Consider the following 27,334-nt stretch of genomic DNA (forward strand, 5'->3'; position numbering starts at 1 on the left):
AAAGAGGTGGAGAACGGCGATGCTGCGGAAAGCGGCGATGACGTGACAGTGTCAGCGTGCATCCGATTCCTTATGTATAACGTGATGCAGAAATTTGACAGCGCATTTCGAAATTTGGGAAATGAAAACGTTAGCTTACTGGGTGTTCTTGGGGTGATGAGCCAATTAATCTCTGCGTCGCTCAGACAAGTGTTATGGTAGCAAGACAAGACAGGCATTGTGAAAACTGAGCGCAAGAGAAGAAACTGACTTTCTTGGAGGTGTTCAATATCTAGAAGCTAACTTTGATTTTGATGACCCGATAACATACAACTCCACCTGCCTGCGACTGAGCGCTCCAATTGAATGGAATGCGCTCGAAGAATTAGCTGTGAAAATGAAGAGAAAATTAAACTGAAGGACTCTGACGTTGACAAGCTGTATCAGAACTACACTGTACTGAACGATGTGTTTGAAAGCATTCCAGAAGAGCTGACCCCTGACAAAATATGGGCATTTTTTTCAAGAGGGAGAAAACAGCGACAGAATTGCTGAAAGTGGTATCGTTCGTTTTGTCAGTTCCCGTCAGCAAAGCGTATGCTGAGTGTGTATTTAGTCACATGGAAGATTGTGGTCCGACAAAACGCACAGGATGTCAGTAGGGTTAGTCAAAGCTGAACTCCAGATCAGACTGAACTTTAAATTGTCCTGCTTGGAGTTCAAAGCGTTCGTCGAGTGACAGAAGGCACTTTTGCAGGGAGCAAACAGGGATAAGTACAAATGGAAAAAGAGGTGAGGATTATTTAGTATTCAGTTAATGAAATAGATTAAAAAGATAATTTAGGCTAAATTAAAATACTGTGTATTTTTGCCTAAACATCTATATTCAATATATAGACAGGGAGAGCAGCAGGGAAAGGAGGCAGAGTCCAGGGCCAGTGGCAGTGCGAGTGCGTGTATGTCAGGGAGTGCATCACCCCGCCCACGCGCCCTCCCTCAGATGTGGCAAAACCCTAATTGTACCAGATATTTTTGTGTGTTATGATTCCCACAATAATGAGATTTAATACACAAGAATTCGAGATAAAATTATCACGTCACAAGTTAATATTCTATAATATTATACGCATAATATGCATGATATTGGCGCATAAATTTCTCACGAATGTTTCGCGTATTTGTGAGATTTGCCGTTGGAGAGGGATCTGTACCAATCCCCCCCGGTGCCCGGCTCATCACTGAGATCGTTCCTAACAAAGGTACACCTCCTTTGTCGTGTTCTTGATTTCTTCTTAGTGGCGCTAGCGACCCGTCTTTACCATCGGTCGAGTTATGGCCAGTTTTTAAAATGCGCTTTTGCCCCCCTATTTCTTATATATTACACGTATTAAATAATCATGTACGTGTACTTTAGCCAGGGGCGCCGCTAGCAATTTTGGGCCCTATGACAAAATATGAGGTTGGGCCCCCCTACCACACCCATTCAGATCTCTGGGGGCCCCTAAAGGGCGTGGGCCCTTAGAATTGTCCCAACTTTCCCCCCCTTAGCGGCGCCCCTGACTTTAGCCACATTGAAATAACTGTTAAACTGTTTTATTCATTAATAACGGGGCTAGTGTCACAGTTTGTCGACTGCTTTAGTCCTCAAACTTATTTATTTTTATACTTAGTCATTATAATTTGGCCCTGCCTTGTGCCCATTGCTTCCGGGATAGGCTCTGGACCCCCCGCGACCCAGTAGGATAAGCGGTTTGGAAAATGGATGTATGGATGGATTATAATTTGGGTTAATTATCGGTTTTTATTCCTTGTTTACGACATTAGTGGCGCGGCTGTTTGTCGTGTGCTTTAATCCTTAAACTTTTATATATTTTATACGTAATCATTATGAGCAGGGCTAAATAACGGTTTTTTATTCTTTGTTTAGCACATTAGTGGCTCGGCTGTTTGTAGAACCATTACTGAGGCTGGTACACGGTTGTTTAATTCTTCCTCATTGCATAAATGACATATATCACACTCATACTAATTTAAAATAACGCTATAGCAAAAAGAGTTCATTGCAGTCTAAATTATTGCCCGTTTCTACACACCCGGCCTGCTGCTCAGCGATATGGTACCCCCGCCCCCCCAACTGCATTGCCAAGTATTGCATGTCGAACCGGAAAAAGAGTTCATTGCAGCCTAAATTCTTGAGCCGCTGTTCGTTCCTACACACAGCGCATTCAGCATACCCCTTAACAACCACGATTAATGTTTTTTCACCCCTTAAAGTAAGGTATTAGTGTAACATTTGTTTATTGATGTATGTTGCTAAATATCGTTCACTAGTTAAAGCAATTAAATAATGCTGACCAGCTCATTTAAAATAAACTAACAAAATACAAGTAAATTGTTTTTATTCCTTGTTTATTACATTAGTGGCTCGGTTGTTTGTCAAACCATTACTGAGGCTGGTACACGGTTGTTTAATTCTTCCTCATTGCATAAATGACATATATCACACTCATACTAATTTAAAATAACGCTATAACAAAAAGAGTTCATTGCAGTCTAAATTATTGCCCGTTTCTACACACCCCGGCCTGCTGCTCAGGAATAAGGGAAAACCCCTCTGCCTATCTAACCAATCTATGTGGCAGTACGTAGTCCGGGCGCTTGGGGTTTAATCTACCAAAGCTTTTAAAATGCCTAATTACTTTCTTATTTAGGCGGGACCCCTCACTTCAAACTTTAAAGCCCCCACACCTCCAACATTAACGAATTTTGGCTTGCGAGACAGGAGCCAATGCAATGCAGGAGCCAATGCAAATCGATAGATAGTACTAAACACAGCCGCGGAGAAAATAAGAAACCACAGCACAATTTTTTGTTTTACTTATTTCCCAATTTCTGGGTGTGTCTCCATTAATTATATATAGCACGGCGATTTACAGCTGCACTTAATGCTTCCCATTCCTTTAGAAGGTCCCTTGAGGGCATCTACTGCTTTATGGGGCACTGTCGGATAAGCTGACAGTCATCTCTGGCATTACAAAGTTGCTGACGCCCTTTACCTGGCTGGTTTCTGGTCACTCCCAGTGTCTTCACCTTATTCATGTGTGCTGTGCCTTAGAAAGTTTGAACCTGGAAGCAACCTGCTGCTCAGCGTAGCCTACAGGCCTCAGAACCACGCTTAAACCAGGATTTAAAATGTAGATTTGATTAAAAACATAGAAGATGGTGGCACAGGAGGTAGTGCTTTCGTTCGGCAACTGGAGGGTTGCAGGTTCAAGCCCTGGTTCCTCCTGACCCCATCAAAGTGTCCTTGAGCAAGACACTGAACCCCAAATTGCTCCCGGTGAGCAGGTTGGCACCTTGCATGGCAGCCTCCGCCACCGGTGTGTGGATGGGTGAATGTGAGGCATGAAATGTAAAGCGCTTTGAGTACTCGTAGGAGTAGAAAAGCGCTATATAAATGCAGTCCATTTACCATTAGTCTCTTAATTTTTTCCCGCACCACTAAACGATTTTGTGCTAAGCACTGCTTCCATGGTCATGACTACATTTTAAATAACGTAAGCTTAATTACTAGACTTCTGCTTTTTTAAAGACTTCTGCTGTCGTCTATCTGAAACATCATTTGTGACCCAACACCACGAAACGAGTCTTACGGGTGCAGCTCTACCAGTGCGATTTAAGACTTATTTCGTGGCGACGGTCACAATTGTTCAGTTTTAGATGTGCGGGTAAAACTACACTCGAAAAAATAATGTGATTTTTGCGTTATCACTACCTTAAAATGAAAAAGAAATTAGAAACAATTATGTTGTGGTCCAGCTTTAAGTAATTAATTTTATATATTAAAAGCAAATTTTGGAATAAAAAGAAAAGACAGTAAAAACTCGGAGATTTGTATTATCGACAATTAACATGTCGATAATTAATATAACAGCTAAGAATTTGATAAACGCGAGAAAAAAAAGCGGCGTTTGATGTCACATTGCAGAACTGGTGACCAGCGTATATGCATAGCGACAGAAACCCAGAGGCTTAGAAATATTGAGAACTAACAATTAAAATGCTCGCTGGGACGTACCTAGTAGCATTTAATTAACAAACGCCTCAAAAAAAATTAAATCCTGAAATCCACAGTATATTCGGGCACACGAGAAGTCCTCGGGAACAGAAAATAAAACAGTTAAAGTAAAACTTTACATCTGCAATAATCTGCAGGCATCATTAAAGATTTAACACGGCATCAGCGACCGTGATGATTTCCCCTTCCCTTTGCATTCAATCTATTCCCGTTTGATGACAAAACTACTTTTGACGGCAAAACTACTACTTTTCCGAATGACCTGGAAATACAGCTAATAAAAGAAAACAAATAAAAGAAATAAACATTAGAAACCTATAACGGTTAGTGTACGAAACTGAATTTCTCGACTCAAATTATTGAAGTAATCACCGGATTTACAGTTAAAATCTATTTTTATTTTCAGTGGCTAATGATTATTTTCATGACCCGTGAAAGCTATGCCTACAATACAACACTTGTTAAATTTTACTTTTCCGTTTTTGGAAAAAGAACACACAGTAAAGAATCATCGCAGGTTGAATTTAACTTAGGTCTATATATTTTTTATTGATACAAATGAAGATCTGAGACATTACTGAAGGTACAAGAACACACAGAACACAAGATGACTGAATTTATAGAAAAATCAAAGACCTATTTTGTGTTGAGCTGTGTGCATTGCAGGTGTATAATGAGGAGCGAAAAAGTTTTCCCCTGTTTTGGGAAATTAACTGCACTACATCAGCTCTTCATTAAGGGCAAGAAAATGGCAAAATCCCATTACCTTCTCCTGGGACGTTTTCAACGCTGTCCCCAACACGTCAACACCAGGATAATATTCTCTGACTTATCTTCCTTGACAGGTCGGAGTATTTGAAGAAGAGTCGCCTATGGGCTATTTACGCCTAATAACCTCACCTTCTACCAGCGGTTTTATGCGCATAGCCGTCTTACATCGTATTACAGGGAAATGCTGTGCTCTTTAAGAACAGCATTGTTTTCTTTACAATTCAAAGGAACCGACATTCCAGACTTTTATACAGCCCTAAAAAAGACTAACGAAGCTATGAACTATAGAACCGAACCAGTCAAACGAGGAAAAAGTAGGGAGGGCGGATGCCGAAGAATACGGTGCACATACAATGGGTAATTTGTACAACGGCTAAAGAAACGCGAGGATTGGATGTGGTTCACGTAATGAATTTGGGAACACAGTAAGTATATATTTACAGTTACACAAACAAGGGGCTTACAATCAGTAGGTACAAGTACATAATTACTTGAAGTAATAATTGAAAAGCAGATTAGTCATAAAACGGCAACTGAGTAAAAAATTGACAGTGTCATTATGTGCTTTTTAATTAATAGCACCTTTGCAATAACATAAAACGGCAACAATGTGTTTATTACCGCTTTGGGTAGCAGTGGCTGCAATGGCAAGAAATGAACTGAGTCAGTCAGTAGCAACGTCTCCCGAAGCCGTAATTCTATGCGCAGCGAGTGGTAGAATGCAATACTGCCAAATGGTACCACTGTTTGGTACTAATAGCCACAAGTTAGCCCGACCACGTCACCCCAGGTATCACACCCAGAGAAAGTTTAATCGCCCTACCCCCGGGCAAAGCACACTGGTCTGTTTACCAGAAAAGCGGAGATGCGTTGTTCCGAAACACACACAATCTTTATTAAAAAGTAAAACCATAAAAAGATTAATCCGTGAATCGGAACACCATAGGCTTGTAATGCAGCCCGCGTACCAGCAGCCACTTCTTGCCAGTCCCGACTGGGCGCTAGTAAGGGCATTACTCATTCAAAACATAACACCAAGTATACCAAACAAAAAACCATTTAATAAAAGCCCACAAATCATTGAAAAGCGGGGACGGGGACACACACACACACACACACACACACACACACACACACACACACACACACACACACACACACACACACACACACACACACACACACACACACACAAGCCTGCTATAGGCTGGACGGAGTACAAGACAAACCGAAAACGCGCAAAGCGCGAAACCGTGCGAGCGTTACTAGACGGCAGCAGTAATGCAAAGCCGCAGCTAGGCAGAGCAGCAGTGGTTCCACGTAAGATGAAGCAACAGTCACCGCCGCGCCCTAGACCCTCGGGACACAGTCAGTAAAAATGGAAAAAAAAATGCCTACGCGAAAAATATCTGCAGATATATTAAACACTACTTGTCAATGAACGTTTGTTATGAAACCAATAAAATTGCAACATTGTTACATGCTTCTGCGGGGCAGAAGACCAGCACTCAGACTAACTAACATCAACGACGGACAAAACTAAGGCAAAACATGGACTGAAATAGACAAGACTGGGCGAAAATAATCGGACACAGCTGGGCAAGATCAGGGAAGCACACGTGGATAATCAGGGGGCGTGGCACACACGAGGATCGGATGACAATAGGTAACTGGCATCCAATTTCCTTATTAAATATTGACTAGAAGATATTGACACTGATATTACCTGGAAGGCTTAAATTAACTCTAAATTCAGAAATCTGGCTTCGTATAGAACTGACATATACCTAATAATATAAGATTGTTCTTGGCCTCTTACTATGCCCAGAACTTATTAATTATAATTAATTTATTAATTGATTATTATTATTATTATTGTTGTTGTTGTTGTTGTTGCTGCTGATTTTACAAGGTGTTTCACTTTGTAGAACACCAATTCATTTTTATACACTTTAGAGCTTACCTTTCTGCAGCCATCGGAACTCTTTATGATGATAACGGCTCTGTAAAACCTGTATGTGGTACTTCCCATAGATTTGATATAGTTAACGTATACTGTGTAATGAATATGTTCAAGAGCATTTGGGCTTTAGAGCATAGAAACTCAATGCTAATTTTGGCCACTTCAGGACACCTGAGAATCACGCTCACTTACCTACAGATAACTAAGATGCTCATAAATTATTTAGCACTTCGTAACGCATAGAGAATGCAATCATTAGGACTCTATAAGAAGCTGATGTAAACTGTGCAGAGATTGACTTTGTAACCTTCAGAAAATGCAGACCAATTAAAGCTGTACACAATGTGATGAAAAACAAGTATGAATTAGCACCTCGTGCTGATTCTGTATCTGTTAGCTATTTTGTTAGCCTTTGATGTATGAATATGTACTTTATTAGTGCTGCAGCTTATCACTATGCTGAAGGACAAATATATTATTAACCCTCGATCCAGACAACGTGCAACAAGCAGAAGCTGCTAAGGTTTGCTACAGAAGGAAGGGATTCAGCTGAATTCAGCAAAAGTTCACGGCTGGGTATTGAAAAAAACTAAGTAGAGATGGTCACGCCACCATTATGTTCAGCCGCGGCACCAACCAGTAAAAGAGATGATTGGCAAATGATGCAGAGAAGTCATTGCCACAGGCTTACTGCAATTTGATGATCGACCAGAAAACCATAGAGCCTGGAAAGCATCATTGTTAAGCACCTCTCAGTTAAAGAAGAGATGGATCTACTAATTACGTGGCTAGAACAGAGTCAAGAGAACAGGCAAAATGGATAAGAGCTGTTCATGTCTATAGCCCAGTAAAAGGCCTTGAAATGATTTGGTGGCGATTTGATGAATGGGTTGGGCCACCTGAGGTCATTGAGAGCGCGCTGCTTATAAGGGCTGATAACTTCCGTCTTAAATAAGGACTGGGAAAAAATGGGAGCTAGGAAATCTGTTGTTGGAGCTTCAGGCAGCAAAACGAGAGGGAGTGCTTTCTGGTCTCACCTGTCTAGATGCAGCACAGGTGATGGATGATGCTATGCTACATGTTCACAAGGCAACACAGGGTCTCCTTTCCCCCCCCTCTCGGTTCTCATAGATTCCATATCAGAGCAGCTGAATAGGGGCAAAGAACCGAGCTGTTTCCTCCCTCTTCATGCCAACCACACAAAACCAGATCAGCTCAGAAACGTGCACAGAACGTCAGTTTCAGTTCATAAAACGGACATGCATCTGGATAAGCCAACAAGACAGAAACGCAGAAGGCTATCTCTAACCCACCCTGCGTCCAACTCATAGAAAGCCGCACGCCCTACACAAGTGTCGTGGGTTTAGGGAAACATCCCTGGAAGATAAGAAAACCTTCCTAAAACAGAATGCTATTTGCTTTGAATATGTATAGCATCAACGACATACCTAGCGAGGAAGTGTGAAACATCTATAAAATGCAATGTAGTGTGGTAGTGAAAACATCACTCAGTCCTACAACAAGGACCTACAGCTACAGTAAGTCTTTAAATGCATGCTGGGGAGGGAAGTGATCCTGCAGAGGAAGATCCTTCAATTCACTACTTCAATTCTATAGGTCCATGGAGCTAATCAGAGCGGTAAGACCTGTTTAAAAATTTGCCCAGTTGATGTACTCCCATCTGGTCACAAGGATAAGGCAATCAAAGTATATGCCGTCATTGACGAATTCTTTGACATCTTCCATTTAGACAGCCAAAGTTCCATTTACTGTCTGAAAACTTATTCCTTCCTTAAATGTCACTGCCATGTCACTATTCCTCTTCCAACTTTAACAGAGTGTAATAGCATTAGAAATAACCGGTCAGAGATCTCTACACCACATGCTGCTCTCCATTACCCACATTTACAGCCTATAGATGGACAGATCCCAGAGATTGACTATCCACACGACTATGTATTGCTTAGTGATTACTTGTTTCACTCGGAGGATTATCACTGTCGCACATGGTGCTTACGCTGCCTTACGTGTAACAGGTTTGATTTGATGGCGCAATGGAGGAAAACAGGGAAAATAGCGAGGAAAGTCAGAGGAAAAGACGTAAAATGTTTAGGGACCATTTCAAAAAAAGAAAAGCGAAAATACTGTACAGTGTGTTTTAAATCCGAATTAGCTTACCACAATAGCACAACGTTAATGATTCAACGTCTCAACAGAAAATACCCAGTCTATGCATCCAGTCCACAGGGCGGAACCAGTACATGGTAAGCGCGAGCGTTTCACTCACATCTGCGGCTAAAATAGACTTGCGCTAGAAAGGTATTTATGGACATATGTCTGAATATACCAAGTATAACAATTTTCAGCCCAAGCAGCTGCAAGTTGCCAAATTTAAATATTGTGTCAAACTAAGCTAACAGTTTACCTGCATACAGCTTCTATTTGAGCTTTACTGTAGCCTTGCTGCTGTGGAAGACAAACGGCGGTGGATGGGAGTAGCTGAAAACATCGCTTTTCTTCACCTTTCAGCATGTTGAACAGCTGGTTTGGTTAAAGACTCTCGCCAGCTCTTTACCAGTAAAGGTTTAGTAACGATTACAAGCACTGCTGTTGTTTTCCTTCACTCCACCTGAGTTCACCATCTCTTTAACGGAACCGTCTCTTTGCTCTTAGTGTACAAACAGGCTCCAGCTCCATGTTAAACTACGACAGCATCATTTTCACTGCTCTTGTGTTATCAGTGTTTTTATTGAGGAAAAATAGGGGCTGCTTGGGCTGAATCTTGTTGTACCTTTTTTATTCACATATATGCCCATATATGTGCAATCGTGGGTCTATTTTTTCCAAAACTGGCCGCCACCTAGCGGGCGTCACCAAAAGAACCGCGTCATCGCGCAACCTACGGAAACACAAGCAATAAAAGTGATTTTGCTAGCTGACTTTATATTAAACACGTGATCGTTTTTCATTTTAATTAGAACTGAAGCAATTGATATACATTCATAAGACTCGGAGATGACCAATATTTTAATAAAAATAAGATTTTAACAAACATGCTATTTCAATCAAACTGAACAAAGCGCAGGTGTATAATTACTCTGGAGAAATAAGGACAGCATACGAACACAAATAAGGAAATAAAAATAATTAAAAAATGACGTAAAATTATAATATGATACAAAAATTCACAGTTTATCCATAATGATTTTAAGCGAATAGAAAGTTTGCTGAGCCTTATAGCTCATTCCCATAAACACTCTCCTAAACCTTGTGGACAGCCTTCCCAAAAGAGTTCAAGCTGTTATAGTTGCAAAGGGTGGGCCAACTCCATATTAAAGCCTATGTGTTAAGAATGGGATGCCATTGAAGCTCATGTGTGTGTAAAGGCAGGTGTCCCAATACTTTTCCCAATATAGTATATACACACATTTTTTTTAATGGCCAAGTACAAAAACATTGCTCACTGCTAATATTCACAGCATACATGTTATCCTGTGTGTGTGTTTCAGTGGGTCTGGGTGCAGCAAGACCGCACCAGTTCAACCTGAATTCAGCAGATTCGAAGGCGCAGACATTTGAAAATATGCAGCAAGTGAGAAAGATGATGGAGAAAGAGCTGAAGAGCGATAAATATAAATCAAACAGCAAGGGCTACGTGTTCACCTTGATGCCACTGTATGCTATCGGAGTTGGTGTCTTTGCTGTATACAAGTTTATAAAGGTAGATTTTTAATTATTTATTATTGATGTGAAAAGTTGTGCTTTTTCTGTTTTGTGTATGAGGGGGGCAGGGTGTTAAATTCAGTTGAACAAAATATCGGGGAAATCAAAATAATTTCTAAAACTCAGTTTATTCGGAACTAAATTTTCCGCTCAAAATTTTCATTTTGAGAAAGAGCTGAAGAGCGATAAATATAAGGGGTGACACACCATTAAAGAAAAACTAATCTAATTAATTAGAAGCTTTGTAATTAATCGAAAATAATCACATTTTAATCACATTTCAGTATTTGACACGAGAAATAAGAAATTTAAGTTTGGTTGGTGAATGAATCAATATACATACAGTAAGCTTAAACTTCATGCCAAAAATGCCAAAGTACTGATTGACAGCTGCTCCCCTCTTTCAAACATCGTGCATGAAAAACCAAACAATCCCGTTTCAGTCAAAAACTCACTCAAGTATCCCTGGCCAAAAATATACAGACCAAGATAAAGTACGTGTAATGTCTACCATCTAAAATGGTATAATTACTTACCTTAAATACTAACCTGATAAGCTATTAAGTAGTTCGCGATCTGTGAAAAGGGTAATGTAAGCATTGAAATTCAAATCGGGCTAGGGCGCCAATGGCATTTACAATGTTTTATTAGCATCCCACTAATCGCTAGTGTTAATTTAACCGCTTGTAAGTGCAAAGTGTTTATTGTGTATTGTTTGAGTGTGATATGTGTATCGTATGTTCAGTTTCACAGTGCCTCTTTTAGTGAACATCTCAAACTGCAAGATTTTCTTTCCGGATGTTTGTTGGAGGAGCCTGTCAGCTATCTGTCAAGCTGAAATTGCGTACTAACATTAGCAAGGACAGAATAGTGTGAATAAAATGCGTTCATTTTTTTAATTCGCTATTTTTCCATAATTAATTAATCGAAATTAACGAGTTAAAGTCCCAGCCCTAATACATATAAATCAAACAGCAAGGGCTACGTGTTCACCTCGATGCCACTGTATGCTATCGGAGTTGGTGGGTTTGACGTATATACGTTTACAAAGGTAGATTTTAATTTTCTTTTTTATTTATATGAAAAGTTGTGCTTTTCTGTTGTGTGTGTGAGAGAAAGAGAGAGAGAGAGAGATTGAGTGCGGGGGGGGGGGGGGGGGGGGCGTCAGGGTGTTACATTCGGTTTAACAAGAAAGAAAAAGATTTCATCAAACTCATTTATGTGGAAACTTTATTTCCCCGCCACAAAGTAGTAAGACTCGCAGGCAATGAAAATAGAAGCACGTTCACTGATTTTATTAGACCACAGGATCGCGTCCAGTATGGGTTCGAAGATGATATAGCATTTTATTTTTCTATACGGGACGATCGCGTAATATATGGAACAGTCTCCACACCCCATTCATTTCACAAGTTCGGTAATGTTTTAAAGTAGCTAGGATGAAAAACAAGGATTTGTGTTGTATATGAGTTCCTGTTTTTTCTGCTAGTGGAACCTGATACATGTAAATCCGATAATGTAATGAAACGGAAAAACAAATGAAATAACTCATGCATGTAAGCGGCATAGAACAGCCGTTAACATTATACCTGCGCAATTCTGAATAGTCTGACAAAAACGGAATAGTCGGAAATTTACTCTATAGTGGCGTGCTTGCATTTCATAAAATCACTTTTGTTGTTGTCAAATCGAAAAGGGGTGTCTTGTCTGTTCTGAAGTAGACCGAGAGAGCAGAGGGATTCAATTAAAGGGATTCAATAAAAGTAAAGCACATTTTAAGTGCTGTACGAAAAAGCTACGGATTTTACGGATTTTTTTGCTAAAAGCATTGCTTGGTGTAGCCTATCCATATACAGTGTGTGAAAGCTAAAAATCGATAAACTTCTTTCATATTAAATAAAAACGACATATATACGGCCACTTTATACTGTTACCACACTATATATGTCAGAAGTTAATCATTTTACACTCTGACTCACTCTGGTGCTTTTATATGTTGTTATATTTTATGTTGTCAGTTCATTTATTTTACATTTTTTGAAACTGAAGCGTCACTTTATCTCTTCATCACAAAACATCAATTTCAATGTGTTTTAAAATCGTTTAGCTGTTTGTTAAATATATTTACCAGTATACTTAGTATATTTTGAATAATTATCAGCTTACCGGTTATTTGGTGAATAATGAGAGCGGATGGAATCCCGTTTGACGTGCTCCTCGTTTTAAAAATGACGGCTGAACGGGCTCATGTAGGCGATTAGATTATCGTTCACAGTTTAAGATGTCACAACAGAATACAGGACCAACCCCCATTGTTACACCCAAGTTCCTAGACTTCAGGAGGCAAGTTTGCCATCCTGAATCGCTTGATATTGCGATGCGGACATTTAAACAGTTCTGTAATGCTGATCAATTAGATTAAGCAGGTATAGTACATTTTAAATGCCGTAGGGAAAACCTACAGATTTGCGGGGAATTTATGATAAAATAATTAATTGGTGTATTCTATCCTTTTAAAGTTTGTGCAAACTAAAGATCGAGAAACTTATAACAAGTTTTTACTTCCATACAGGCACTTTATATTGTTACCAGACTATGTCAGTACTGTAATGATGTGTGTTTGTGTGGATGGTGAGGGATGGACGTGGAAGGTACAGTAGTAGTTAAATAAGTGGCTACCCCTGGGCTGTGAGGGATGTGGGGTTAAGAGAGGGAGTGAGAGCCGTGCTCGAGAGAAAAACGTTCTGTTAGGCGTAGTACTCGTTGGGTCCGGGAGAGAGGTTCCGCTCGTATGCCGTTTAGGGCTGCCGGTGGTGAAGCCAGATACCGGGCTGTATGGACAGGTTCCGGTGTGGTAGGGGGAGGACAAGGGTCGGCACTATAGAGGTGGTTCTGGTCCCGTAACGCTTGCCTGTGCCCGAAGTGTGGGGATTACTGTGCATTGCAGTGCTATTGGTGTGCCGTGCCCTAATAGGGATGTTGTATGGTGCGGGATTTACTGCGTGGTAACGTGTGTTAACAGACGCTTGGAAGGGGTTGTTTGCTACGGGGAGATAGCAGGGCCGAACCCGTTGTGAACCCAGACCCGACCCGATGGGTCGCTGCATGAATTGTGCTGAATAAAATTATTTCTGTAATTGTAGCTGACGTCTTGTGGTGACCTATTCTCCTTTCACCGCCTCTGACGCTAGTTTAGGTTCATTACAGTACGTTCCTATTTTACGTGCTGTAACATACTTCAAACAGCTCGTTAATACCGATCGATTCGATTAAACAGAGGTAAATTACATGTTAAGTGCTGTGGGGAAAAGCATGTCTGCAGATCAAGTCTAAAGATAGCACTGAGACTTAGAAGGATCAGACAGTTTTTTTGCCACTGGTGTCTTTATCTGTCAAGTGGTTTTTACATGTATGCTTCACAGCACGTCTTGCATGCGCTGGTCAGTTACATTAGGTCTTGGAGGGTTAGCTAGGCTACATAGATGTTAGGATAATGGGGAATAATGGTGTCTTGATCAGCACAGTGAATAAAATGTAATTATTTGTTTTTATTTAAATAGTCTATTATGCATTGCCTGTCTCAATGTTATAAAGATTTGTGTGCATCCTTTTATGCAATGATGAAATGAGTACTCAATGCCTTATAATAAATTTGAAAGTGTCTGAAAGGTATTTTTAACAATCTTGTACCCTGGATGTAAAAGTGATGAACTGTATTAGCGGCAGACTCAGGCTGTTTGATGGGGGGGAGGGGGGGGGAAGGCACCTATTGTGTGCTGTATTGGTACAACCGTGGCCAAAAGTTTTGAGAATGACACAAAAGTTCATTTTCACAAAGCCTGCTGCCTCCGTTTTTTTATGCCAATTTGCATATATTCCAGAATGTTATGAAGAATGATCAGATTAATTGCAGTTAATTGCAAAATCCGTCTTTGCCATGAAAATGAACTTAATTCCAAAAAACCATTTGCACTGCATTTCAACCAGAAAAGGAGCTGCTGACATCATAGCTGGCCATGTACATTTTTAGAAGACAGCTCCCCTTCGTGTTCAGTCTGCAAAACAGAGGAGGAAACCGTTCTGTCCTCAGTCTAAGCATTTTTGGTTGTATAGTGGTACATAATTTTAAAACGGATTTCCTTAAGTTTATTCTGGATAAGAAATGTATGGGCAGTGTTAGGTTGAAGAAACTGTTATTAATCATTTATCATTTCTGTATAATCAGCAATGAGTGTAAATATGTATATACATTATTTTGTTTTCCTCTAGCCTCATACTTTAGATTATATTAATAATAGCATTCAGCTTGCACATACCCTGAGTATGTGCTCAACAGCTGCCCACATAAGCAAAACCAGAACTTCCTCTTCTTGCTCTCACCTCCCTATTTTGCAAGACCCCTGTGCCTCCCACTGACTATAAATAAAGGTGCCAAGGGGAACCACCCTTTGTAGCACATTCTGCTGTAGCTCATTCTGCAGAGAGTGTGGTTACCCTTTCGCAAGTAAAAAGTAAAACTTTAAAGTGTGTTGTCTCGTAATTCATAGTGTGTGCAGAGTTGGGGTGGAAAGCCTGACACTTTCTCCAACATATAGTTTGGTCCTGTGTGCAGAGTTGGAGTGCAAAGCCTAGCGCTTTCTCCAACAGTCGGCAAACCATATGCCACTCAAATTCACAGTTGGGTATACATTTATTCGTGTAGCTTTAGCTCTCGAGGTGCCACAATCTGAGGTTAAAGACTTTCTAATAAAGTATACTTGCTACATATTTGTACTGACACTACAACAAACTCAAGTATACTATGGCTAATGGCGGACAGGATGTTTTCAGAAATGTTAACAATGTTTAATTTATTTCATTTATATTGCTGACACTAGTGCAAGAATTTTTTTACATGAGGAACGTACTTATGTTTAAGATGTATTTCTGTTTTTGTAAAGGAAAACAAATGCTAATTGCAGTTTTCTGCAAACAATAAATATCTGAATTAGTTTTAGACACTTACATTGTACTCCTGGATGAGGTCTTCCTCCTTCTCACCCAAGTAATAGACCAAGCAACAGAGGACAACATCTCTTTTCTATGTTTTGATGTGAGGTCTAAGGCACCAAAAGTGTAGAAATTAGTAATAGTACCCAATAATAATGAAGCAAATATCAAATAATGATAAAAAATACCAGCTAAAATACCTGCTGTAATGGCACCCATTTTCTTCTTCAAAATCTGTCCGAGTGCTCCTCCTTTGCAGGAAAATATTGTGAAAAGTTTAGGAGTGTAGTAATCCAACATCTTAATAAATGTTGGCTCAAGGTGCAGAGTAGTAATTCTCCTAAACTCTTTATTAATCTAAAAAATGAAACACACAAACACTGATTATAATTATGGTCAGTTGACAACCACATTATTATCTGTGACGGTATTTAATGACAAAATGTAAAATCCCTACCTGGAGAATGTCAAACAGAGCAGGCCAGTGATCTTTAAATTCTGCAACAGTCGGGCACAATTCAACCACCTCCTGTCTTTGGAGAGCAAGGGTTTTTGACATTTTTTCTTTCGCCACAAGCTCCATTGTCATCTCAGAAGTTGCTGTTAAAATGATTATTCATAAAGAAAAGTAGTTATAAGGGTTTACATTTAATGTAATGTTTGTGGAATATTTTTATTACATATTTTTAATCACCAAAATCATGAAATTGGAATGGTTTAAGCCTAGAAACCCAATACTGCTAAACAAGTCTAAACATTTTTAAATATCGTTAATGACTAATTTTAAATAAATTTGCATTATAGTCAATCTCAAATCTGTTCAAATAACTTCATTCAGGTCGAATTTTACATAGATTAATCAAAGAGAAAATGTAAATTGCTATAGATATCTTACTCTTTGTGGAGACTGATATTGCCTTAATGATTGCAAAGATGTTTGTATTCTTCAACTAGGCAAAAGCATGGTTATGTCCATATCAATTCCTGAAACGCCATCGTGTTGCTTCTATGGTGTTTGTGACTTGCTTTGTTTAAGAGGGCGCCTTCTAACGTCGAGGATGAATGGAAAAAAATGCATATATTGCGTGAAATGATTAAACGCTAATTTAATACATCTTTACAGTTTGAAGCGAATATATAAACACATCAACACTCTTAAAAGTTAAGTATAATCATAGAAACTGCCCCATCTATCAAGCTCGATGCATGGCCATAATTATTTTTGCTTTAGCGACCAACATGTCCATTCTAGCCTCAGCACGTGCATGTGAGGAGTTATGACTAATGAGCTCGAGTTCAGATTTTCACATCAAATAACATCGCATAATTGTAAACCTTTATTTTAAAAGACCTGGTTGAACATAGTCACTGTTTCACATGCCAAAATGTCGTTCAGATTAAAAAATCAGTGTAAAACAATTCCTGTACTATAGCGTGAATAAGCGGTGTCCTGAGGAGCTTATTTAAGAAATCAAAATAAAATGTAAAAAATAGTAAGGGGCTTAACTTACCTCTTAATATTTTACACTGATCGTCTGCTCCTTCAAAACGCCATCTGACCACAGCCGTTGTTGAGATTCAAATGAAGGTGACTCAATCAAACCCAGATAATTGGACCAATTCTCTTAAAATAAATATGAAGCCTTTTTTCCTCAAATTTTTAGCCTAAACGGTTCCTCAAATTAAGCCTAAAAATTGCATTCATCTCCTTAAAAAAATAGGTAAATTTTATTTCTTAGTTTTATTAGTGAAATGTTCTCAATATATTATTAGAAACACAGAAAACCTATTTTTTTAATTAAATATGCACATTATTTTTAATAATTACATCAATTTTTTTTAATGAAAATTACAAGCCTCATGATTCATTTTTTACAGTGTATGTGCCTTAATAAACATTCTTAATTTAGCAGGGATGCATTTTGTTACGCTTATGTAATCTGTAAGAGAAGAGAAGCATTTCCTCTTTAAAGGGTTATAAACTCCCCATAAGTATAAACGTCTCCATGTTCATTAAAAAGGGTAGAAACCTAAAGAAAATTTTGATCCACTTACTCTTTTATGAATAACGACTTGTTGTCTGATAATATGCATTAATTATTCCAAATCATACAGGTACGAGGGGAATAGTTGTGCTTAAATGCAATTTTCCACGATTCAAGCACTTGACTGAAAATTAGAGAACTTGATTAGAAGCTTACTGTATGTGTTAATATATACCAGGAGGACCTGTAAATCACCACAACGCTCAAAATCTCTAGCTCCAGGGTGTGTTAAAGCCTGGTCCAAATTTCAAAATCCAAATTAATTTGCAACTGCGATTGTTTCGGCCGTAGTTCATCAGAAGCGGTTCCTTTCGGCTATTCTCGGCGGGACGTTCGGCTCCGTAAATGACGTAAGTTCCTTCTCATGGATGGTAGTAGACGATTGGTTCGTAAACCAGGAAGTAATATGTACTAGTAAGCGCATCATGCAGCAAATTCTACAAGAAAATCATCTATAAGTTTGTTGCGACGATCAATTCGCGGTTTAATATTAACGAAGAAACTACAAACAGCATATTTATTTACGGTTATCTAATGTTTTCGTTTTCTCTCTGATATAGCAGGAAAGCTTTCGTAACTACCGTGAAACATAAAACATGGTCCTTTCATCGTCTCAGCAGCTGGTGGTAGCACTCACAGCTGTGCTGCTTGTTTTCGTCGTTTTTCCCAGAATGTTCAATAGTGGATCCGGCTCGAAAGAATCAAAAGGGTTTGATCCGCGTGTTAATAGGAAAGGTAGCCGTTGTTTTGATGCTGAACAATTTTCCCCACACATAGCAAGCTCTTCGTTTACTTGTTAGCTAAGTGATCATATTGTATACTGTGCTCTGTGGTGTGGTATCTAAGTGGTTGCGATCAAATCGCAAAATGATTAGAGTAAAGTTTGCTCTTTTTTTAGTTTCGGCAACATAATTCGTATCGAATTGTCAATGTTATATATGTATACACACACAGACACTGTATTTTTTAATGGCCAAATACAGAAACATTGCTCACTGCTAATATACACAGCATGCATGTTACCCTGTGTGTGTGTTTCAGTGGGTCCGGGTACAGCAAGACCGCACCAGTTCAACCTGAATTCAGCAGATTCGAAGGCGCAGACATTTGAAAATATGCAGCAAGTGAGAAAGATGATGGAGAAAGAGCTGAAGAGCGATAAATATAAATCAAACAGCAAGGGCTACGTGTTCACCTTGATGCCACTGTATGCTATCGGAGTTGGTGTCTTTGCTGTATACAAGTTTATAAAGGTAGATTTTTAATTATTTATTATTGATGTGAAAAGTTGTGCTTTTTCTGTTTTGTGTATGAGGGGGGCAGGGTGTTAAATTCAGTTTAACAAAATATCGGGGAAATCAAAATAATTTCTAAAACTCATAGTTTATTCGGAACTAAATTTTCCGCTCAAAATTTTCACATGCAATTAAAATATTAGCACGTTTATCTGTTTTATTAGATTACAGGATATGTCGCGTCAAGTATGGGTTCACAGAGGATGGTCCCTCCCAAAGTTTCTTCCTTCTAGGGAGTTTTTCCTTGCCTCTGTCGCCTATGGCTTACTCACTGGGGGGTTTGGGTGAGGATGCTGTAAAGCGCTTTGAGACAATGTAATGTTGTGATAATGCGCTATACAAAAATAAATTTATTGTTGTTGTTGATATAACAATTTTTATTTTTCAGTACGGGACGATTGCGTAATATATGGAACAGTCTCCACATCCCCCCCTATTAATTTCACAAGTTCGGTAATGTTTTAAAGTAGCTAGGATGAAAAACAAGAACATATAATTTGTGTTGCATATGAGTTCCTGTTTTTTCTGCTAGTGGAACCTGATGCATGTAAAGCCGATAATGTAATGGAACGGAAAAACAAATGAAATAACTCACCCAAGCGGCGTAGAACAGCCGTTAACATTATACCTGCATAATTCGCAGGAGCTTCTGTTCAGAACTAACTTTACTACATGAGACCTAAATGATGACTACACTCATTCCGGCCCAACAATATCGACTGGACTAAATAGTCGGAGCTTTATTCTATAGCGGTGTGCTTGCATTTCAGAAAATCACTTTTGTTGTTGTCAAATCGAAAACTATTTTCGGGCGATTTATGCTAAAAGCATTGCTTAGTGTAGCCTATCCATATACAGTTTGTGCAAGCTAATGATCGATAAACTTCTTTCATATTAAATAAAAACGACATAAATACGGCCGCTTTATACTGTTACCACACTATATATGTCAGGAGTTAATCATTTTACACTCTGACTCACACTGGTGCTTTTATATTTTGTTATATTTTATGTTGTCAGTTCATTTATTTTACATTTTTTTGAAACTGAAGCGTCACTTTTTCTCTTCATCACAAAACATCAGTTTCATATACTTAGTATATTTTGAATAATTATCAGCTTACCGGTTATGTGGTGAATAATGAGAGCGGATGGAAACCGGTTTGACGTGCTCCTCGTTTTAAAAATGACGGCTGAACGGGCTCATGTAGGCGATTAGATTATCGTTCACAGTTTAAGATGCCACAATAGAATACAGGACCAACCCCTATTGTTACACCCAAGTTCCTAGACTTCAGGAGGCAGGTTTGGTATGCTGAATCGCTTGATATTGCAATGCGGACATTTAAACAGTTCTGTAATACTGATCTATTAGATTAAACAGAGGTAAAGTGCATTTTAAATGGCGTGGGAAAAAGATACAGATTTGTGGACAATTTATGCTAAAATAATTATTTGGTGTATTCTATCCAACAAACAAATTAATTTTTTTATAGTGCAGTTTCACGACATTATATCGTCTCAAAGCGCTTTACAGCATCCTCACCCAAAGCCCCCCAGTGAGTAAGCCAAAGGTGACAGTAGCAAGGAAAAACTCCCTAGAAGGAAGAAACCTTGGGAGGGTCCAGACTCAAAGGCGGAGGGGCCGGCCCAGACTCCAGGGGCCGGCAGGCCCTTTAAAGTTTGTGTAAACTAACGATCGAGAAACTTATAACAAGTTTCTTCTTCCGTACTAAATGATTAAGCTTAACGGCATACATTCAGGCACTAAATACTGTTACCCCACGATGTCAGGACGTCCACATTTTACATCCTGTAAGTCGCACTTTATGTACATGACATATAACAAAAACACAAAGTATTGTATATTTATAGTACACATTTGCCACCACAAGCCACAGAAGCAGAAATGAAACATTTACTAATCCGATACCATTGACCCAAGAGTTTTCCTGGAGAACTATTTGCAGATTTTTTTTTTTAAGAAATTTGCTATGTTGCTTTTACGAAAAATTGCTAGATGCCTTTTTGGCAAAGATGCATTATTGATCTCTCCTCGTCTGCAGATCAAGTCTAAAGATGACGCCAAGACTGAGAAGGACAAAACGGTGAAAGGGGTGAAGAAGTCAGCGGAGACGGGTACTTTCTGAATAATAATGGGCTTTTCTTTTGCTCCTCTTCCGCTTTGCTGTTTAGTTAATGGCATCAGTTTTGGCTTTTGACAGAAAATCAGCTGAATGAACTCGAGCAGCGTTTAGCGCAAACGGAGAAGATGCTGAATTCAATACTCACTCAGCTGGACCCCCTGACTAACTGGTAAGTGAGTCTTGTACAGAACTCGGCACACCCCTTAGAGCCAGCTGCATGTGGGATCAGAGGTATGCACACGCTATCTTAACCCCCCCACTTTTGTCGATGGAAGGCGGGAGGCCCGGAATTTGTAGCGACACCCCTGGGTTTGCATATTGCCTTGATTTAAGCTTTTACTTTAAAACATGAACTGGAATTTCAGTAAGGCTGTGCAGATTTATGATTTCCACTCTATATATATTCTACATTTTTATTTAATTTGAATCTGAACTATATTATGCAGGTTTTCTCTTGCAGTCTAAAGTCATGCAGTTAGGTTAAATGCCTTTAAATTGCCTGTGGTGCGTGATTGTGTGTGTGCTTGTATATGTGGCCTGTGATGGACTAGCATCCTCTGCAGGGTGTGACCCCCTTTTTGTGGCATGTGTTGCCTTTTGAGGCTGTAAGCTACCTGTGACCCTGATCAGGATAAGTGGTTGAGACATGATTGGATATACTTGCTGGCAATTGAAACGGCTTTAAAGAAGAAATTGTCAAACGCTGTAGTTTTTAATGAGTATCATCCCCTTCATTTTCCCAAATCAGCGTTAAATCTGTAGCATCCGAACAGAAGAATGAAATCATGTCCCAGCTTCAGTCCATCCGACATCTGATGAAGAAGAGAGGCATGGACTGCCCACTAATGATGGCTGAAGGTATTGTCTTCCGTTTTTAAGAGCTGACAGACACCGACAGGATTGATGAAGTTCACGTGTTTCTTTTAATGACAGCAGTCAATATAACAACTGAACTAAACATCAGAACATTTCTTTTTATGACAGTTATCCAGAAAGTGTGCAGCTTTTGTCACTGCAGTGCATCTTTCTGTGCTTCTGGGAGAACATTTCTACATCCTCTTGATATGAGAAGTTAGAAACGTCTGGCCCATTTATTGAGATCCGCATGTAGGCTGCATGATGGTCTCCTTCCAACCTAATACAGATGTTTGTCTTGATCTGCAAATTCATTAACTGTTAGGCTTTAAAAGTGCTAGATGATAGCTTAACAAAGAGATAGTTTAAAGCAGAAAATCCCATCGTGAAATGTATTTATTACCCTGTTCTTGGTTGAGAAGTCCCTCTCACAGTTTACACTGCTGACGTGACATATTTTCCGACGCACGCTCTCTGTCTGCTGGTGGGAGTGTGCTCACATGTGTGTGCTCACCTGTGTGTGCTCACCTGTGTGTGCGTGCACACGCGTCTGCACACGCATCGGGGCGGAGCTCCGCCATGTACGATACAGAGAGCAGAGGAGAATTGTAAAAGCGCAACCATATGAATTGTAAACACGCAACTTGTTTCCATGCAGTGGGAGACAAATCTTTTCATTTTTTTTGCTTTTGTCCTCATTAGTCGTTTTTTGTTAAATTTCCTCACAAATGCACCACATCTACTATCTAGTCAAAAAGCAGGAATGAGAATGATCGTGATTGGCTCAGAGAGTGCATGCATAGCTCATGTATATTTTGAGTTTGCATAGTTTGCGTACTTTGCATGTTCACCCCATGCCGGTGTGGATTTATGCTGAGTTCTCTGGTTCCCTCCCACTGTCCAAAAAAAAATTCAACTTAAGGGAATCGCAACTGTCGAGGGAATTCATTCTCTCACGCCCACTGCAGAAAAGATAAGCTCCAACCGCGTGAAATACTGAGAGAGACATTCTGGTTGTGTTATGGTGTCTTAGATTTTCCAGTGCAGATGATAGTGAGTTTTCTGACGCGGTGTATGATTTACCTTTTTTGCTGAAGGTAAGTAAATCAAATGTGACTTGGCGAACTATGCATTTGGGATATGTAAACAAACTGAGTCATTCAATACTCCGTGCACGCCTTGCAGAGTTCCCATGTGAGAAGAACTTGGAAGATGTCATTGATTCCCTGGCAGCTGAGGAGGACCATCTATCTGGATCTCCATCAGAAGAGCAGGAGAGGCTCCTGGAAGAGGGGACAGCAGAGGATGGCCATCTGGATGGATCAGAGTTTGAGGGTGAAGAGGGACATGAAAGTGCAGTGTCCTCTTGGGAAGCTGCCTGTGGAACAAATGTAGTGGATGAGGTCACTGCCAGCAGAGACCCAAAAGCAGACCCAGTGGTCGGGCTGAGAAGACGCAACAGACCTGAATGAAGGCTGCTTTGTGAATTATATCATTCAGACTGTTTAACTGCATTGTACCTACTGGCTGCCTGCAGGTGCTTCTCGTGGAACAGCTTAGCATATGAAGAAATGATGATCTTACTGTTTTGCAAGATTGAAAAATGGCAGCCCAGAGACTTCGAAGCAGTAAACGGCAAGTGTCCATCAAAAAGCACTTTTACAATTCTTTATAAGGAAATATATGAGCAAAACACCTGCTTTTTGCCACTTGTGTCTTTATCTGTGAAGTGGTTTCAGTTTTTACATGTATGCTTCACAGCACGTTTTGCATGCGCTGGTCAGTTACATTAGGTCTTGGAGGGTTAGCTAGGCTACATATTACCTGCAAATGTTAGTCAAAGTGACTTGGAACAGAATGCAAGCCTTAAAATTCACAGGTACATCTGTGTCTGTTTGCTGGGTCCTGGGCTTAAATAGTAGACATAACTACAAACTGTGATCCCAAATCAGTGCATAGGCCAGGAAGCATGGTGCTTTGCTTTTCTCGTCCTGCTGCTGGAAAGATGTTACATAGGATGATGAGGAATAATGGTGTCTTGATCAGCACAGTGAATAAAATGTAATTATTTGTTTTTATTTAAATAGTCTATTATGCATTGCCTGTCTCAATGTTATAAAGATTTGTGTGCATCCTTTTATGCAATGATGAAATGAGTACTCAATGCCTTATAATAAATCTGAAAATGTCTGAAAGGTATTTTTAACAATCTTGCATCCTGGATGTAAAAATGATGAATTGTATCAGTGGCAGACTCAGGCTGTTTGGTGGGGGGGGGGGGGAGGCACCTATTGTGTGCTGTATTGGTAATTCACACAATACTTTAAAATTTCTTGTCGTGCCATCCAGATCTTTTTGTTGTACGTGTTCTTACGACCACTTCGTTTATCATTATTTGGAACTTTTTTGAAGGCGGCGTATTGCGTTTTAGCGGCAAAGAAAATAGAAAGAGTTTCAAGTCCCACCACAAAGTAGGAAGGAACCCGAGCAGGTTTGGTACTTTCGGTACTGGGACTTCTGGTACAGGTGCTCGAACAGAAGTCAATGGAAAAACGAAAGTACAAAAAGTCCCTTACTTGGAGTGTGGAAAAAAAGCATCCCTAATTATAGAACAATGGTTCCAGAAAGAAGTAAAGAGGATGAGGACGAGAGAGGAGGAGCACAAAGAAGAGAATGGCCAAGGAGACAAGTAGTGTCAGATGAAATTAGTGCCACTTTTGTCGACCATCATCTTGTCCATGGGATGTCAATGACGGAAGCTGGGCACAAAGTTGAGTCACTTCACGGTCGCCTCTGCAACACGAACCTTTAGAGAGGAGAAAAGGTAGGTGTCTCACGTACTCCTCCTTACTGTAACTTTAGAGTACTTGCACAAAAGTATATGCTGTTGCATTGAGTTGCTATGTCATACATAGTCACAGAAATGTTAATGTATGCTCCCACTTTGTAAAAAGGATGTTGTACAATTAGCATCTTATCAGTACTTCTCTTTTTGTAGGACTGAGAGATAGTCACCTGGTGGAGGCGGGTGTAGGCTGTTTTCATAGGAGCGTGATGGGGGGGCGTGTGATTATGGTTGTTGCTGACTATGTGATCCGCCGCCGAGGGATTCAACTGAGAGTGATTGAAGACCAATGCATTCGAGAGATAAATGCTGCCAGTATCTCTACAACTGACCACATACTCCATAAGAACAGGTTTGGGAGGAAGCAGGCCTGCCACGCCTTTTGATAGAAATCCTGACGGTCAAAATCCAGCACCAGGAATATGTACAAATATGACACCCGTACACCTACGTTCTCCTCATCCAGGCCATATAAGAGGCCTGTTTAGATATTTCAGTTGAGACTTGCCTGGGGTAGATAAGACATGCAAGGAGGGGTTTCTCCTATTGCCTGGCTAGGGCTAATATACCCTGTGACGTTGATGAGATTCTTTGGCCTGACCCAGAGCACAGATGAGATGCTATGGCAGAATATATGTACTTTTTTAGTTTATTGATTCTCCCTCCACTCTGCACAGTACTCACTTTACCAGTGTACAGGCCGGCCATGACGTCCAGAAGCTTCAGGGGGATCCTGCAAAGTCTCTGAATGTCCCACAGGGCAACTCGATCAACTGAGTCAAGCTCTTCACGAAAACCGACAAAGGCTGCAAAGAACCTCCACTGATATTCACGCTTGCACTCAATGAGAACGTCCAGTGTAAGGATGCAGTTGATGGTAGACTTATTATGCGTAAAACCAGACTGCTCCAGCTGCTGACAGGCAAGCAAGTGATCACAGATCCTGTTAAAGATGAGCCTAGCATGGACCTTAAAGCAGTGAAAAGCACTGGAAGCAGTGGTATCTCCCTGTAGTTGCCGCAATCTAGGCGATCACCCCTCCCTTTCCAGATAGAGACTACAAGTTCTGTTTTCCAGTCAGTTGGGATGATTCCTGACTCCCTAATGGAAGCAAAGATTGCCCACAGTACCAGGAGGACAGCCTGACCACCAGCCTGGAGAAGCTCACCTCAGATACCACAGATCCCTGCGGCCAGATCCCTACCCCCAGCTGATTCAACAACGGTGCAATTTCAGTGAGACTGGCTGGTTCACAGCTAATTAGAGGATCATGTCCAATGTCCTAGCTGAAGGATCAGCTTTAAACAACTGCTCAAAGTATTTGGCCCAGCGGGTCACAACTGCAGTGTCTTCCGTAAGGACCGTTCCATCATCTGCCCTGACCGCAAGTCTCAAAGGAACAGATTCAGATGTAGGTCTGTATTTAAAACTGAAATGGTCTAATTATAATTATCAATGTTTGTTATAGAGCACTAATGTAGTTGCAGAGGAAAGCAGAACACAACAGGGCAATATCACAACAATATCAGGATTATGAGTAAAAGAATGGGTGATTTTAAGTCAGCTGGGGGGACAGTGGGACATTGTCTTTGGCTCTACTGTACATGAATGTGAGATGGTGGAATTGGTACAGGATTGCTTTTTACTCAGTTTGTTAAAATCCCTACCAGGGGAGAAGCCATTCTCGATCTTGTATTCTCTAATAACCAGGATAGGATTGGAAAGATTGGCATAGTGATCATAACTTGGTTAAACTGGAGGTCAATTTTAGTGTCCGAAGAGCAAAGTCAAAAATACAAATATAAAATGTTAGGAAGGCGAACTTTAATGGTATTGAGACTGACAACAGAAACTATAAACTCAATGGATTTAAATAACTAAACAGTTGAAGAGGCATTGGGAATTTTAAAAGAGCATATTATTACAAGTGCAAGGGGACTTCATACCTGTTTCCAGCAAAACTAAATCTAGGTGGTTTACTGCTGAAATTAAGAATAAAGGGAGGTAGGATAAAGGGCTCTGTTCCGCAAATGGAAAATAACTAATGATGTCAGAAGAAAGCACAAGGGGGGTGCATTGTCCCCCATCAGTCCACTGATCAAGGCACACTTCATAGGACACGGCTGTCTCATTTGGTTTCAGAGCTATTAACCCCTTAGTGTATCGCCCCATTGCACTTTTAGTGGATGCAATATAATAATAACTATTACAGACAAAAATAATCGGAAAATCCAAAGCGTGTGCATTGTTTCTCGTAGTCCCTTGATCAAAACACACTCCACTATATGTGCCCGTGTTGCTTAGTTTTAAAGTTATTAACCCATTCATGTATTGTCCCGTTGCACATTATACGGATGCATTCGAACATTCAATATTCATAAAATTCGTACGTAAAGCAATCCGGGAAACAAAGGGGTGTGCAACAGTCGGCATGAGCCCAAAATGCAAAACCACCATGTCGTTACAGCCGGAAGCTATTAACACTTTTGCACAAATCACTTGATGGTTTGAAGCACAAAATAATCGGTGTGCATCGTTGTCTGTGTACTGGATATCACAATTCTGTCATTAAAAACGCCCCATCTTACTTGCGATAAAAGTTATTAAAGCCAGGAAACTGAGTATCGAATATGAGGCTATCTTA

The 27,334-nt window shown here is 40.0% G+C and overlaps 2 protein-coding genes across 10 annotated transcripts in view; one reads left to right on the plus strand and one right to left on the minus strand.

The window, feature by feature from the left end:
* The window catches only part of cmah (cytidine monophospho-N-acetylneuraminic acid hydroxylase), a 41,492-nt gene extending 21,413 nt beyond the window's left edge, over nt 1-20,079 (minus strand). For 2 of the 7 annotated variants that reach the window (XM_048975293.1, XM_048975212.1), the window contains exons 1-6: nt 17,015-17,858; nt 16,399-16,549; nt 15,961-16,103; nt 15,704-15,860; nt 15,520-15,613; nt 12,681-14,569 (exon numbers count right to left, since the gene is read on the minus strand). The gene's annotated coding sequence lies outside the window, so the exon portion shown is untranslated. Of the gene's footprint in view, nt 1-4,823; nt 5,201-12,680; nt 14,570-15,519; nt 15,614-15,703; nt 15,861-15,960; nt 16,104-16,398; nt 16,550-17,014; nt 17,859-19,967 lie in introns of those variants that run through there. The other 5 variants (XM_048974980.1, XM_048974927.1, XM_048974849.1 and 2 more) reach the window with 5 other exon arrangements.
* Nucleotides 8,815-24,040, plus strand: ccdc107 (coiled-coil domain containing 107). Of its 3 annotated transcripts, none has more exons than XM_048975757.1 (6): nt 8,815-9,055; nt 10,301-10,512; nt 20,910-20,982; nt 21,069-21,159; nt 21,739-21,848; nt 23,031-24,040. In XM_048975757.1, exons 1-6 carry the CDS (start codon nt 9,022-9,024, stop codon nt 23,315-23,317), a joined length of 807 nt encoding a protein of 268 aa, XP_048831714.1. In that variant the 5' UTR covers nt 8,815-9,021; the 3' UTR covers nt 23,318-24,040. The 3 variants fall into 3 exon arrangements, with proteins under 3 accessions (XP_048831714.1, XP_048831672.1, XP_048831588.1); XM_048975715.1 differs by lacking the exons at nt 8,815-9,055; nt 10,301-10,512 and adding exons at nt 17,950-18,283; nt 18,590-18,801 and having other exon boundaries at nt 21,739-21,818; XM_048975631.1 differs by lacking the exons at nt 8,815-9,055; nt 10,301-10,512 and adding exons at nt 17,952-18,283; nt 18,590-18,801.
* Nucleotides 24,041-27,334: the final 3,294 nt, after the last annotated feature.

The sequence above is a fragment of the Brienomyrus brachyistius genome, chromosome 1 (assembly GCF_023856365.1).
Source record: "Brienomyrus brachyistius isolate T26 chromosome 1, BBRACH_0.4, whole genome shotgun sequence".
Classification (NCBI taxonomy): Eukaryota; Metazoa; Chordata; class Actinopteri; order Osteoglossiformes; family Mormyridae; genus Brienomyrus; species Brienomyrus brachyistius.

Bases quoted from the DNA above. Each gene is read 5' to 3' on its own strand.
- ccdc107 (XM_048975631.1), top strand. From the start codon at position 18,145: ATGGTCCTTTCATCGTCTCAGCAGCTGGTGGTAGCACTCACAGCTGTG. The intron at 18,284-18,589 runs GTAGCCGTTGTT...TGTGTGTTTCAG, and splicing joins TCCGCGTGTTAATAGGAAAG to TGGGTCCGGGTACAGCAAGA. The intron at 21,849-23,030 runs GTATTGTCTTCC...CACGCCTTGCAG, and splicing joins CCCACTAATGATGGCTGAAG to AGTTCCCATGTGAGAAGAAC.